At 37.9% G+C, this 15,986-nt stretch overlaps 1 protein-coding gene across 3 annotated transcripts in view; it reads right to left on the bottom strand.

Moving 5' to 3' along the window:
• NCAPD3 (non-SMC condensin II complex subunit D3) overlaps window positions 1-15,986 on the bottom strand; it is a 146,225-nt gene that overhangs the window by 26,790 nt on the left and 103,449 nt on the right. For 2 of the 3 annotated variants that reach the window (XM_023734037.1, XM_023734038.1), the window contains exons 17-25: window positions 14,690-14,881; window positions 14,261-14,358; window positions 14,003-14,118; window positions 8,866-8,973; window positions 6,552-6,666; window positions 6,349-6,453; window positions 4,995-5,233; window positions 3,832-3,911; window positions 3,147-3,239 (exon numbers count right to left, since the gene is read on the bottom strand). In XM_023734037.1, the coding sequence (XP_023589805.1) occupies window positions 3,147-3,239; window positions 3,832-3,911; window positions 4,995-5,233; window positions 6,349-6,453; window positions 6,552-6,666; window positions 8,866-8,973; window positions 14,003-14,118; window positions 14,261-14,358; window positions 14,690-14,881 (1,146 nt within the window). The remainder of the gene's footprint in view (window positions 1-3,146; window positions 3,240-3,831; window positions 3,912-4,994; window positions 5,234-6,348; window positions 6,454-6,551; window positions 6,667-8,865; window positions 8,974-14,002; window positions 14,119-14,260; window positions 14,359-14,689; window positions 14,882-15,986) is intronic. The other variant, XM_023734039.1, reaches the window with a different exon arrangement.

Below are 15,986 nucleotides of genomic sequence, written 5' to 3'. Positions count from 1 at the left end.
GGGTGAAGTAGGGTGGGGGGTGGGAAAGTATATATTGCTGGTTACTGGTTATTCTGTCTCCTGCTGAAAGTTCTGTGAAGCTGCTTTCTCGTACCCTCTGTTCGCTGGTCTCTTATAGGAGTCCAAGATGGCAGCTCCTTGCTGTGTTAGCTGATAGGGGACCTCTGCATTTATGTCTCCTCACTCTGTGTTCTCTGTCAGTTTCTCATTCCATTTGGTGCTTGGCTGAATTCTTTATCTCTTCATTTCATGGTTAGGGTTTCAGGATTGCTGTTTTCTCTGGCTTAGTTTTTCGGATCTTTGCTGTGGAGGGACAGCTTGGTGCTTCTGCCTAGAGCGCCATGTTGCCGGAAGTCCCTCGGATTCGTATTCTTGATCTGGCCTTTGACATATGTCTATCTCAGATTAGGACTGGGGCTCAGACTCATTTACACCAGAATTCTATTTGAAACCTGATTTATTACTTCCATCCTTGTTATCCTTGGCTACCACCCAAAATCCAGGCCTCTCTTGTTCTCTTGGCCCTCCTCATCTCCACCTCATCCCTATATTGTTCTATGTTTCTTTTCTCTGGATCTAACTTCCTGTTACTCTCCCCTCCCCCTTGATCTTACCATTGTGAGCTCTTTATTCCAGGTTCCATGATAAATCAAGCCCCTGCTGTCTATAGTTGCGTCTCAGAGCACTCTCTTACTTCCTTATTATAAATTAAAGCTGGCTTTCCTCCTAGGACACTATTTTCCTTACAGCTTCTCAAGGGGAGGCCACTTAACCTCCCACATCCCACAGTCAGGGGATGAGGACCACATTTTCCCAGCTCCATAATGATACTTTTATTCATTCACATTCATTCAAATATTTATTGAGTGTCTATTACGTTTCAAGCTCTTCCAGGTGTTGGAGATGTAGCAGTAAACAACAAAAGCTCTGCCCCTTAGGAAGCTTGTATTCTAACAGGTAGATACATCATAAACGTACAATCAATACAAAGTATGTTGCCGAAAGTACTCTGAAGAAAAAGAAAGTTGGGTGAGTCAATAGGGAAGCGGGAGGGAAGGTGTGATGGTTAAGGTTGTATGTTAATTTGGCTAGAACATGATTCCCAGTATTGTGTGTTTGTCCTCTATTTCGTGATGATATTACTATGTGTTGTAATTTAACCTCTATGATGTTAATGAGGCAGGATTAGAGGCAGTTATGTTAATGAGGCAGGACAATATCTATAGGATTAGACTGTATCTTGAGTCAATCTCTTTTGAGATATAAAAGAGAGAAGTGAGCAGAGGAGGGGGACCTCATTACACCAAGCAAAAAGAGCCAGGAGCCAAGTATATCCTTTGGCCCTGGGGTCCCTGCACTAAGAAGCTCCTAGACCAGGGGAAGACTGATGACGGGGACCTTCCCTGAGAGCCGACAGAGAAAGCCCTCCCCTGGAGCTGGCGCCCTGAATTTGGACTTCTAGCCTCCTAGACTGTGAGAGAATAAACTTCTGTTTGCTAAAGCCATCCATTTGTGGTATTTCTATTACAGCACCACTAGACAACTAAGACAGGATGGGTAGGGAAAGTTGGTCACCAGTAAAAAAACAAACTACTCCTCCACCTGGTTCATGTAATAACACTTAACCTTTCCTTTTGAAGCTCCTATCATTTGCCTACATTACCCTCTCTACTTGGTAGCTGGTTCCTAGCTTTCCTCTCCATTCCAAATGTTGACATCATTCACAGTGTCTTCCATGTTTTTATAGGTTGCCCTGACCTTCTCGTTTCTTGACTTTATTGCCATCTCTGTTTGTGCTGCTACTCCATGGTCACAACACTACACCTGGAATACTCCATTTCTGACATCAAATAACCCACTTCGTGACCATGCTCATGTATCCTTCCAGCTTTCTGACTCCTTCATCCCCATTCTACTTGTTCTACAACTTTACTGAGCCCTCTATATCCTCAATTACTTCTTTTTCTCCCAAACTAAGCCATCTCTGTCTTTATGCCCTTAGAAAAGTGGTCCATTGTTTTAGCTACTTTTTTGCCTTTAGACACTCTGGTCCTCCACCTCCTTGCACTTTTGCAGCATTTGCTCCCTTAAAACAAAATGGTCCACTTGTTACTTAGGTATCACTCTGTGACTCCGGTACTACAAAGCTACCACCTAGTAGGCAGAGAGAAAAATATCATCATGCAGTTTTGTAGCCCCCCAACTTGTGGTTTACATGACCAATTAAAAATGTCAGGCCAATTTGCATATGCCAGAATCTTTAGGAAATCCACTTGGACCAAAAATAAATTTAATAGGCTCTGCCACTATAGTCTCTTTGGAAGAGCTACATTAGCAGATACATATGGAAAACTCAATATATTTAATGTAAGCAGAGAGGCTAGGCTTTTGGGTCTAAAAATTGGGGAAAAGACTAACTTAAAGTACAGTTAGCAACTGTAGTAGTCCACTTTTCGAAGCTGAAAATCATGGTCCACATTCAAACCATGATTTAAACAAACTCGGATTGAAGAGATAAAATGGAAAGATTTAAGGGGAAGTATTAAAATGGCAGAAGAGGCACTGTGTAAAGTCTCTACTCTGTCCTTCTGATTTCTTTCTGATTCATGCTCTGACCACCTGCATAACAGGTTCTTATATATTTTATGTACTCATGAACACTTTTTACATATATGCATAGGAGCTGACAAAAGTGAGGAAAAGCAAGGAAACACAGGTTGAAAAAATCAACCTCAACTCCCAGGCTCACCATCTGAAAGCATTCTAAGCACTTCTGATTTTGCCTGTTCCTGGGCTACACGCTATATAAAGAGAACTATGAGGAACTTATTACCTAGTACTATAGATGCAACATAAGGGTAAGAGGGTGTTACACAGCTATCTCAGTCCCTTTCCCAATTATATAAACAAAGACAAAGTAAAAGTTACAGCCTTAGCTTTTTTGCTTCTGCTCTAGACACTATCAATTAGACCATTAACCTTCTACTAGTTTGTTATGTGAAAGGTTTTTCCTTTGAAAATTAAAGCCAATGAAAACTGAACAGAAATTCTTCCATGGAATTCTGAGTAAATCATTTGTGACCATATTTAGAACCAAAGGGGCCCATTATTATAAACTATTCATAATTAATGAACTTTACAAAGACCTTTTCCCAGCTGGGGTGGCTTTTGCCATGGCATTCAACATTGTATTTTCCAACTGCAGACTTGCTTGAAAAGAATTATTCATGCCACATAATCTAAGGAAACAAATTTCTATCAGATCATTTCTCAACACCCCTTGAAAACAAATCTTTAAAAAAATAATAGAAGGACAGGCGTTAACAATTGCCAAATTAACCACCCCCCACATTCTCCTTTTCCAAGGAGCCCTAAAATTTGCACACTCTTATTTCACACTGCAATTCTGTCTTAATTCCTAGAATTTCTTCCTTAAAATTTCTGCACTTAAAAGAAAATCTGAATTCTCTATCTACAGTAACATTTTATTGGCCTAGAAATCAACAAATTAAGTCAACAGCTAATGGCTATTACAGTTTAATATGACATACCATTTAATATGACAGACATATACTGTTTTTCATTACTCCTTTAGGAAGAGCAGACAACATTAGCAAATCTGGGGAGTTTTTTTTTTTTTAACATGCAAAATAAAGATTTGTTGTAAAGCTATTAATATTGTTAAAATCTGCTAATTTTTCTGGCAGCTGCCAAAGGCCCACTAAATCCTAAATAAGTCAACTCTAAACCAATTTGAAAGAAAAGAGATCAGTGCGTATCAGAAATTAGGTAAAGCATTCAGGTGTCTGACATTTGAGGGCAAAGATTTACCTGGCAATATCTGGGTGTGAATCTATCAGAGTGCTGACAAATCGGAAGAACAGAGAGCCCTTCCATTTCACAAATTCCTCCTGTACAAAGAGAAACCAGTATATTTCAGGATGAATTTTAACATATAAACCGTACATGTATTCAGTCATATAACCAACTGTTCACCTTCTTTTGTTTAACATCATACCTGTCAGATGTTCAGTCTGTCTACAGCACATTAGCTCAGTTAATTAGTAATAACTTCCCAACCATCTTGAAAACATGTACCATTTGTTAGTCACAAAGAGAAGTGGAGGAGCACATGGACAGAACAGCATAAAACCTTCTACTGTGTTAGAAACACGGACTCAATGCACATAGCTCAGCATCTTGAGATGTAAAGGTAAAGGGTGTTATGTAGCTATCTTGGTCCCTTTCCCAATTATGTAAACAAAGGAAAAGAAAGAGTTAAAGCTTTAGCTTTTTGCTTGTGGCTCTAGATAGTATTAATTACACTATTAATAACTGTTAAATACACAATTTTATAAATTATAAAATTAATACTTTATAATTATATAAATTCACCAGCCCTCCTCAGAGGAGGCCATCATTAGATACAATTAAATTCTTTTTTTAAAAGACCGAATATTATTTCCCCCTCACAAGAGGTGAAATCTATATTCTCAACATAAATAAGAATATATAATACTTTACAGAGTTTTATAGTTCAATAAGTTTTTTAGCCTACTAAGGCATCTCTTTTGACTCGCAAACAACCCTACGAGACAGCCACGATAAACACTGTGATCCCCATTTTACATATGAAGAAGTTAAGTCTGAGAAACACTGACTTGTTCAAGGTCAAGGGTAGTGACAGAACTGGAACTAGAACTACTTGTCCATGAGTTTGCTTTGCTCTCTACATGATGTTCATCTGCAAAACTTAAACTTACTCTGCTTGACAGGATATCTAAACAAACACCCAAAAGGAATATGAAGAAATAATGACCTGTTTAAAAGGCTGAACTGAACATTAGAAGAGTAATATCCTCACCAGAGTGGGGTCAATTATTTTTAGACTCTACTACAAAGCACTGCATTTCCTAGGCTGCTCACATATTCCCTCAAACCAGAAGCAATTGGGGACGCGGGGGCAGTGCACAGGGGATGATGTCTGTTCTTACCTGCAAGAGATTGGTAAGCAAGATGAGTGTCTGCTTTCGGATGAATGGATCTGAGTCCTTCAGACACATGGAGATATTGGGGATATATTTGTCCACCATGACAGTGTACCGAATGCAGAGATCACACATGACAATGATGACATTGTTGCGGACGGCCACATCATCACACACTTCGAGCTCACGCAGAAGAGCTGGGATGCTCCTCTTCGCCAGGTCCTCATGCTGTAAGCACAGCTTGCCTGTCACGAAGGAGAGGGAAGTGTCTCATTCATTCTGTTCCATCCTACTCCTATGTCTAACTTTTCTCCAGTCATATCTTGCTATAGACTTTATTTACTCTAAGTTAAAACATCGTGTAAAAACTTTCAAACAACAAAAAATCAAAGCCAGACAGACCAGTACTAGATACTGGGAAGTTCAAAATACCTTAACAAAAAATAAATTCCCCCAGGAATTTTGTGAGATATATTCTATGGGATATTCCTCTATGCTAGTACAATTACTTCCCTTTTAAAGTCATTATTTCAATTTTGCAGTTATCTGCTTACCTGGAAAGTAACCAACAAAACCTAACAAAGGATGTATACTACTTTTGATTATACATGTACTCTATAGAAGCTGAATGTCTTTTAAGGAATTTGAACTTTGAGCTAGGTAAATAGGAAAGACTGTTCATCGTATTTATTTCTTGTTCATAGGAGAAAGAGGGCTGCTGAGTTCTACTGTGTTTGTTTTGTGGTCTGGGGAATGTTTTGGTCTTATTTGTAATTCTTAGATATTTGAAAAGTAACCTTGATTACCAAAAAAAAATTCATAACTATTATCTTGCATAAAATACACAAGCACACTAAAGAAAAAAATTCAAATTATAATGTAGTGGTCAGTGTTTTAAAGATTAACAATATGAGTTCATGGAGAAATATTCTCAATAGCTCATCTACCAGTTTTGGGAAGTATCAAATAAACCATCTCCTTTTACAAACTGAACTTTAAAGTTACTTTTCCATTCTCAGAACTTAGTACACTGCCTGCCATATAGTGCTTGATGAATAGACATGGTGCTAAAAAAAATGACAAGAACAGTTATCACTGCAACAAGTTAATATAATCCTACCAAACAAACAGAAAGTCCCTCCCTGCAGTGTTCCACATCTGACAGTCTTGGGTTGCTAGCACTCTGTTATGCCTGCAGGGCTGGGTACTCATATCAGTATCACCTCTAAAAATCACAAGAGCTACAGGAACAGGAGGTCCGGCAGTGTACAACACATTACTGTGGCTAGGCTTACTTAGACAAAAAGCTATGTATGGAAATAGGCTGTGCAAACCACTGTCTTCCCTAAGTTCTCCTTACCTAAGGTAATGACTGCGTGTGCTCTAATCATGGAAGGCATGGCTGAGCCTCTGAACTGGGAAAGCGGTTGTGAGGTGGGGATATCACTGGCACCTTGAGATGACGCTACGGAAGATAAAGAGGAAACAGGTGTATTTACAGTACCTCAAGGGTTAAAAGAGCCACAGACAGCACAGGGCAGAGTATAATTTCAAGTGTCTTACAGTGATCCACATCAGCAGAAGCAGCTAGAATGGACTGAATTAGAAGGAAGACTCGCTTCTCCACTTTGGCTGGACACAGTTGGGCTATATCTCCTAAGGTAAAAATGCATTTCACCTACAAAAAGAATTAGTTGAAAAAGAAAAAAAAAAAAGTTTTTCAGTAAAAGGAAGGCAAAAGAAGAATTAACTCTAGCTAGATTAAGGACTTATTAATGGAAATTTTTTTTTTTGTCCCTCAAATTAAAAGAGCTTTACTATTTTTTATTTCATAAAAACACATGGACACTCTAAGAATTTATAGTCACCACTTAATGAAACTCATCCAAAACTAGGGTAACCGTATAATTTTATCATCTAAATCTAGACACTTCTGTGAGTAAAAGTGCTATTAATAATTATGCTTGACAACAGGGGTAAACCAGGATTATCCTGGGCAAACCGGGATATATAGTCAGCTACCTATAATCCCACCACCCAAAAACACCATCAGTGTTTTTGTATAGAACTGTCTTTTCTCAAAGTATTCTTATAGTTACATGGCTTTATGTTTGTTTTTCTTATACACTTACCAATTGTGCTATTTTGAAGTTTGCATTTATTTCTTTAAATATTAGGTATCCTTTCTTGTCAATAAATAAATATGTTTAACAAACTATATAAGCATGCAATTTAAAAACTACAGTATCACAAATTATTTAAATATTCCACTATTAAGGAGCATGCAGGGTACTTCTAAATCTTTTGCTTTTGTTTACATTAGCTCTGATGAACACCTTTGTAGCTTCGGACACTGTTCTATTTCCTTAGATGTGAAATCCAGCGTTAAAGGGTATTTAAACCCAATGTACATTTTAATATACATTTCCAAATTGTTTACCAGATTAGTTTGCTATTTATACTACCAAAAACATATTTATTAGTATCTGTTTCCTCATATCTACCACTACTGTGTGTACTAATGATATTCAGTTTAAAAGTTAACTAATATTGTTCTTTTGTTTTTTTTTAACCCCAATAATGGAGGGGTGATACTAAATAGTAAAATGTCAAGTAAAGGATTATTTTAGGGTAAGAAAACCAATAATAAATGTGTATGTTTAATAAATGCTGAACAAGCTATCTCTCTTAATGGATTTAAGAAATATTTAGATTATATTTAAAGAAACATTAAGTAAACAACATTTATCAGGTAAAACTTTTTCATATATATTTTGACTGTAAGGTAGATTATTTGGTGACCTTTAACGATTCAAAAAAAATCCTGACGGGGGCAACTCATTGGTCATAATAACTATTTTACTTAGCATGGGCAGGGCTCTGCTCAGACAAATTAGAAGAGCAAGGCTCCTCTAGAAACCCTGGGTTAAGTCCATTCTATGCATCATGGCCCTTTTACCCAAAATGTCCTGATTCTGTCTGGTAATGATGCTTTTTTTTAAAAATGAAATCATGCATAGTAATGACTCAAGCATAAATAGTCTTTTCCTTTAAAAAATCTAAACATGGTCTTTAATCACTAGAACTGCAAGTGCTACCTGGCAAAGCAGGGAATGAACACAGAAAAGAGGTGTTCTATTAATTTTCAAATAGATGAGTAAAACGGCCAATTCTGGTTAAATGATAGGCTATACTGAAGGGCATCAAAAAGCAGTTTATTGTTGTCTTTATTGGACAGTGTCAGATGGTGGAGTCAGAATTACCATAATATATTTGTTGACAGTCAGCCATTCAAATCAGCAAACTGGCTCACATTTATTGGTACATTGGAATCTCTTGCACTGAAATAATTCCTCCAAGCAGGGATGCAATGTAAAACAATTTTGTTGCTTCAAGGTCATTTGAGTTTTGATTCTAAAATATCTCATTTTATTTTAGACATTACTTTAGAACTCCTTAGCACTACCCCTTTTCTATAGTCTGATGTTCAAACAGCTCAGAAGTCACTTTATAATTTAAACAAATTAACCAAAAGAATAAAGAGTATACTCACTTTATTATTTTACCTTATTATTTTTAAGCTTGACTCTACCAAGCTTACAACATAGTGTGTTTTCCCTGTTGGAATCAGGCTACCCACAGGATCTAACTGGATGAAATAAATGAATACTACCAAGTTTTTTCACCTACATAATAAGTACATAAGAAAAAAATAGGTTATCATAAAAGAATTCTTCTTAAAAAAAAAAGTAAGTTATAGTCTAGGAGGATCCTTTTCTTGATAATAGTGTTTGAAATGCCCATTATAGAATAATCCTTAAAAAAATCCAGATGATATATAAGAGAAAAGAATGATGAAGAAAAAGTAGCTGCTTACCAATAGTTCTTCATCCATATTTCCTGCTCCATCTTCCTTAAGGACTATGTTGGAGAGGCAGCACTCACAAGTGGAGAGGACATCCACACACACCTGCTTCAGTAATTCCTGTAGCAAGTTAAAGATAATTTCTGAAAGACCCTAAACATCTACCAGACTATTCACAAAAGTCAAATTTTCTCAGAAGAAACTCTTATTAACTTCAAATGTATAAATGGTAAGCCATGAAAAACCCTAGCCATCCTGCTTTTACATCTTTCTTTTTTCCTACAATTTGTCCAAAACCAAAATGACATACTTTTAGCCAGCAATCTAGCTATGAGAACTGGCTATGTGGAATTATCAAAAACTGTGTGTGTGTGTGTGTGTATTTCTTTCTGCATTTGCCCTACAAGGGCAAAATGCATGTGAGCCAGAATCAACTCGATGGTGAGGGGCTTGGTGCCGAATTCGTAAGAAATTGATTACAGCAGTGCTCCTCCAACAACAGAGAGAAACACTGCAGTTCTGGCAAATACAAGTGAATTAACTACTCTGATAAATAGTATATTTTTAAAAGAATAAAATAAAAAGCTATTATTCTTCTGAGATTTATTCATTAAAGCTTTCAGTGTCTCTCATTAGTTAAGAGAACCTCAAGGGGTCACCACCTGTAGCCCATAATATCTAACTGCACTTAACTGCCAAGGGAGGGAGCTCTCAATCACATTCGATAACTCTTTGGCTTCATTTTCTCTAGAAGGGTGTTCCAAAATACCGAGGTTCAGCTAAGTGCCTCCATCCCAGTGCTTCCATGTTATCCTATGCATACTCTTACTGTAGCAATTATGTTGAGTTTATCTGTTATGTATATGTCTCCACTACACGGCACATGCCCTGGGAAGGGGCCCTGTCTTAACTATCACCCCAGGACCTAACAGCACTACCGTAAGATGGCACCTAATGAATGTTTGCCAAACTGTTGGCAAACCATCATTATAATCAAAATGATTTTTCAGTCTGACTTGACCTAAAATGTTTTAAAACTACTGCCTTTATTACTTTTATTTTTGGTGAAAATATATACAGCAAAACCTGCTCCCATTCCAGTTTCTAGACATAATGATCTGTGACAATGGTTACATTCTTCACATTTTGTCAACATCCTCATTATTTCTGTTCTAGTTGTTTCACTTTCATTTACTTTATCTTCCTGCCCCCTAACCTTCTCAACTATGTTTTAAAATAGCTGTTGACCTTTTGGTCTTTTACATAATTTTTTTCTTTTTTTTAAAGAAACACAATACTCAAGGGTAGCAATCTTTAACTCTCTGGGCTAAACTGTTACTTATTTAAAAGGTAACTTCAGGGAATAGTTTCAATTCAACATCTAAATAGCAACTCAGGGCCATAGTTCTGGGGACTCCTCCAGCCTCAATATGTCTAAAAAGTTTGGATTCTTGAAGAATTTGAAGTTCTGTTCCACATTTTTCTCCCTTTTTATCAGGATTCATCTACTGTGTTCCTGATCAGAAAGTTCAGTAGTGGAAGCCAAACACCATCTAGTTCTTCTGGTCTCAAGATCAAGGAGGCAGTGGTTCATGTAGACTATTAGTCCTGTAGTCCAATTCTGTCTCTGATTCTTGGGTTTGCCTTTATTACTTTTTAAAGGATTACTGCACTCAAGATTTTAATAGACTACATACCCTGGACCATAACATTGGCCGAGAGAGCTTCTGAGATCCATATGCTTTGTCCTGATGGAAGATAAAGGCTAACTTGTTTGAGACTCAAAGACTGAAACTTGGCTGGGTAATATGGCAGATAACTTTCAGAATCATAGCATCTGGGAAAGAACCTTAAAGGCCATCCAGTGCTGGAACCCCCTCCATACAACGATCATGCTAAGTTGTCGTCCAGGTTCTCCATCAACACCTCCAATGACTGCAGTCAGGTTCTGAGGCAAGCCCATTTTTTAGGCAAACTTTACCAAGTTTTTTTCTTCTGAAGGCTAAAATTTGTCTCCTTGTAATTTCCACCCATTGGTCCAGATATGTCCTCTGGTGATCCCAAATAAATCTTTTTTCATGTATTTGAATTTAGAGAGCCCACCCCACAGAATTCTCCCCCTCTCCATGCCAAACACCCCAGGTCCTTCAGCTGTTCCTTAAACAACTTGCTCTGTAATCCCCTCATCTAGTTGCTGTCCTTTGAATATATTCAATTTTATCAACATTTCTCTGAAAAGTTATCACTGAAATTGAATTTCACAGCATGCCAACTTAGATTTAACCAGCACAAAGAGCATGGCCATCACCACTCTTATTCTAGACACTATTTCTATAAATATAGTCCAAGATCTCATAGATTTTTTTATGGTAGCCACAAAACACTATTAACTCATACCAAGCATACAGATAACAAAAATGTCCAAAGACCCAAGTCTTTTCATAAGTACTCCTTTAGGTAATTTGTTTTTCTTAGTAAAATACAGTGTTCATTTACAAAGAAAAGAAAAAGTGTGTGTAGGGGAACAAACAGATCATATGGATTTATAATATCCTAAGATGCCCAAAAATCTAAGGGTCTTACTCCATTGTCTACCAAGGGAGATGGTGTTGGCAGAGCTAAGACATTAGCCCTTATTCTGACATAGTGATGGGTTCTACTTTCTTCCAGTTCTCAATTCTAAATTTGGAGACAACTCTTGGTCTTCTTCACGGGTTCTAACAATGATCTCACTTACTGTTCTAATGACTAAGGGCCATTAGCAATCAGCCAGTGAGTCCTCATGGCCTGACTGCCCACCGAACCAAAATGCATTGCTGTCAAGTCGGTGCCGACTCACAGTGACCCTACAGGGCAGAGTGGAACTACCCAATAGGGTTTGACTGCCCACAGGAGAGAGAGTTCTTTCCCCCCAGTACTGGTGAAAAGAATACTGATAAGAGAATCAGAGGCCTAAGTTCCAGTCACAGCTCTGACTGAGACTCTAAGCTGGATGCCACTGAACCTTGTAGGGCCACAGTTTCATAATCTGCCATATAAATTCTTCCCCACTTTCTCCTATGTCATTCATTCCTCCTATTAGACTCACTACAGTTCCAGATTCCTTTTTTTACTGTTTTCTGCTATATAAATATGATCCTACTTATGTAATATTCCTTATTTGAAAGTTTTTCATACTTTGAGTCCTGAGGTAAAGGGTTAGAAAAATCAAATAAAGCAAATATCTATTTCACCAATATAAGTGCCAAAAGGCATCTGTTATGACAAATAGAAAATGTAATGTATCAGATGAGGATTTTCTTTAAGGAACTTATCAAAGAAAAGGAAGCATAGGAAGATATCTAGGTAGCTCAGATGAAGCAATGTGTTGTTGTTGCTGTCAGGTACCGTCAAGTCGGTTCTGACTCATAGCATCTCTATGTATAACAGAACAAAATGTTGCTCAGTCCTGTGCCATCCTCACAATCACTGCTATGCTTGAGCCCATTGTTACAGTCGCTGTGTCAATCCATCTCGTTAAGGGTCTTCCTCTTTTTTGCTGACCCTCCACTTTACCAAGCATAAAATCCTTCTCCAGGGATAGGTCCCTCCTGATAAAACGTTCAAAGTATACGAGACAAAGTCTTGCCATCCCCACTTCTAAGGAGCATTCTGACTGTGCTTCTTCCAAGCCAGATGTGTTCATTCTTCTGGTAGTCCATGGTATATCTAATAGTCTTTGCCAACATCGTAATTCAAATGTGTCAATTCTTCTTTAGTCTTCATTATTCATGGCATATGAGGCAATCGAAAATACCATGGCTTGGGTCAGGCATACCTTAGTCTTCAAACTGACATCTTTGCATTTTAGCACTTTAAAGATGAGAAATGGAGATGAAGCATTTTTTTTTTTTTAATTCTGGAAAACTTAAAATACATTATAGCAATTATTTAAATTATCTGTGACTTCTAGAATCATTATTAATAACCTCCAGCCCTAAAACTTTTAATCATGATTAGCACTGTCTACGAGCATATCGTATGATAAAAACAGAATTCACAATAATAGAATACTTTATTGAGACATTGATAGGGATACCTTCAAGGGACTTGTTATGGATTGAATTGTGTGCTCTCCCCAAAATATGCTGAAGTCCTAACCTGTGAATGTGACCTTAATTGTCAACAGGGTCTTAGCAGATGTAATTAGTTAATATGAGGTCATAGTAGAGTAGGGTGGGCTCTAATTCAACATGACTGCTGTCCTTATAAAAAGAGGAGAAGAGACAAAGAGACAGACACAGAGGGAAGACGGCCACATGAAGACAGAGGCAGAGACTAGAGTGACACTACCACAAGCCAAGGTATGCTCAGGGCTATCAAGCAGTTAAGAAATGAGGAAGGATTCTCCCCTAGAGCCTCTGGAGAGGGCATGAGGCCAACACCCTGAATTCAGACTTCCAGCCTCCAGAACTGTGAGAATAAATTTGTTGTTGACCCAGTTTGTGGTACTTCATTACAGCGGCCCTAGAAAACAAATGCAGTCAAAGTGACTGTTTGCCTTCCATGAAACACTGATTTGTACCTGTGTTTCTGTATATATATACAAACATAAATGTAGGAGATGGGCAACTTTGGGGACACGACTAAGAAGATACCAGCAATGGATCTTTGAGTAGTGCAGGCTTAAAAGTAATAGGATAGGCATTTTCCAGGACTATGACTCATCAAAAGATCAAAAACTTTATAGTCTGGAGGGATCCCTCTGACTAGGTGGAAAAGCATCTGAGCATTCCTGGAAGGAGGGTGGAGGTGAAAGAGGAGGATATACAAAGCTACGTCAAGTACCCAGGCTACAACTTATCAAAAGATAACCTTGCAGAATTCTCTCCAGGAAGCATGTGCCCATCAGCAGGCTGCCTTACTGGAAGACACCTGTACCTAGAACCAAGGTTGTGACCATCTATACGTCTCTAGAGGCTAAAATTTTTTGGGGAACGTCTACTGCTTGTCACATAAATTTTCCTTATTGTAACAACGGCTGCTGGGGACTACACATCCTTACAGGTTCTTTAGTTACCTGTAAGATAATTTCAAATTTCAAAACAAACAGAACAATATGTCTAAAGACAAATAAATTATAAACATATCAAGGAGGAGTTAGTCTTACCTGTTCCTCCACAGGTGTCTCTGCAGATGCTCTACAGAGGCCTTGCAAAGTATCAACAGCTGAACTGATCACCTCTAAAGACCACTGAAATCCATTCAGCTTACACTTGATAACATCTGAAAAGGAAGCCAAAACCCTTCAAATTCAACTGCTTAAAAATATATATATATAAAATATCATATCATATCATATAAGTACAAAAATGGCTGAGCTGAGAGGCACCATCTTTACCAGGAAGATTCTACAATAGGCACTCACCAGTCACCTTGTCCCGGGTACTCCTAGGAAGATGCTTTGCGATATGCCCAATAACACACAGAATATGTCCCAGGGTGTTTGAATTGGGATTCTGTTGGCTAGGAAAAGGGCAAGAGAAATCTCAGTATAGAATCAAAGGAAGCACTACTGCGTTTTCTTCTGGAAAATGATTAATACTAGAGGAAGTAGGGTAATAGCATGGTTTAAGAGTCAAGTTGTAGGAACATTAAGATACTTAATGTACTTAGACAAAAGATAATCAGAGAGCTTAAAATTGATTCTGTTTGTCATGTTTGTTTTTATGTCAGAACTTAAAGAAAAGATCTCTGTATATGAATAGCTATGAAACAGCTCACTTGCTTAAGATATTTTGCTTTGTTTCCAACAATCTTTAGTGTCCATTAATGGCTAAATTGTAAGCAAGCAAACCTGCTGATTTTCTCCCAGGACTTGATTATTTTGGTGTAGTCCAGCTTCGGTGATGAGCAAGCAATCTTGGAGAGCAGCATCCAGGCTGGTGCAGAATGTTCCGTGCCAGTGTGGGATATCAAATTATTTATAAAAGTGGATGAGAATTTATCTTTCTTGGACCAGATATGAAAAGCCTTATTTAAATAACGACTAGAAAAAAAGATGGGAAAGCAGCATTGTAATTACAAATATACAAAACTACTCTGATCAGCCTCTCTGCTCCCAAATTCCTCTGACACATAACATATCCATGCAGAGCTAGCTAGTGGTATATCAGATATCAAACAAGATATCTTTTCAATTTTTGCATAGAGAATACATTTGACTTAATTCCCTCCTTATAAAATGTTTATTTTTAAGCAAAGAATAACATTTCATAATTCATTTGAGACTCTTCCCATCCTCATTCCCTCCAATATTTCTATGGAAACATATGGGATAGTTTATCAATTAATACCTTAGAGTTTATAGAGTTAAAGTGACAAAAATATAGACGTTGTCCTCTTTTCAATGGTAGTATTATAGAGAAATGGCACCCTAGCATTTAAAAATGGTCGTATTAAAAACCAAACCAGGTGCCACTGAGTCGATTCCAATGTATGGTGACCCCATGTTTGTCAGTGTAGAACCATACTCCACAGGGTTTTCAATGGCTGATTTTTCAGGAGCAGACTGTCAGAACTTTCTTCTAAGGTGTCTCTTGGTGTACTCGAACTTTCAACCTTTCAGTTAGCAGCCAAGTACCTTAACTGTTTGCACCACCCGGGGACTCTGTGATCATATTAAACTCAATAAAATTTGCTATGACCTGCTAATACCACACAGAAATACACCTACTCCTCACTTATCTAATATCTCATTATCTGACATTTCGAATTTATGACAATAATTTAAAAATATTCTATTTTGGGCATTAATGACGTACGTCTGGCAGTAATGAATGCTGAGGTGTGAGCGGCCCAAATGCTCCTGGTCTCCACTCCTGTCACATTACCTGTCCTCTCCCAGTCTACAACTATGGCCTCATGGGAAGTTCCTTATGATCAGCTGACACAGGAACAGAAAACTCACGCCTGGTTTACAGATGGTTCTTCGCGGCATGCAGGTATTACTTGTAAGTGGAAAGTTGCAGCACTAAAGCCCCTTTCTGGAACCTCCCTGAAGGACAATGGTGAAGCGAAATCCTGCAATGGGTGGAACTTTGAGCAGTGCACCTGGTTGTTCACTTGGCTTGGAAGGCGAAATGGCCAGATGT

This window comes from Trichechus manatus, unplaced genomic scaffold (genome assembly GCF_000243295.1).
Source record: "Trichechus manatus latirostris isolate Lorelei unplaced genomic scaffold, TriManLat1.0 scaffold00064, whole genome shotgun sequence".
Classification (NCBI taxonomy): domain Eukaryota; kingdom Metazoa; phylum Chordata; class Mammalia; order Sirenia; family Trichechidae; genus Trichechus; species Trichechus manatus.
This window is presented reverse-complemented; position numbering and strand designations above follow the sequence as displayed.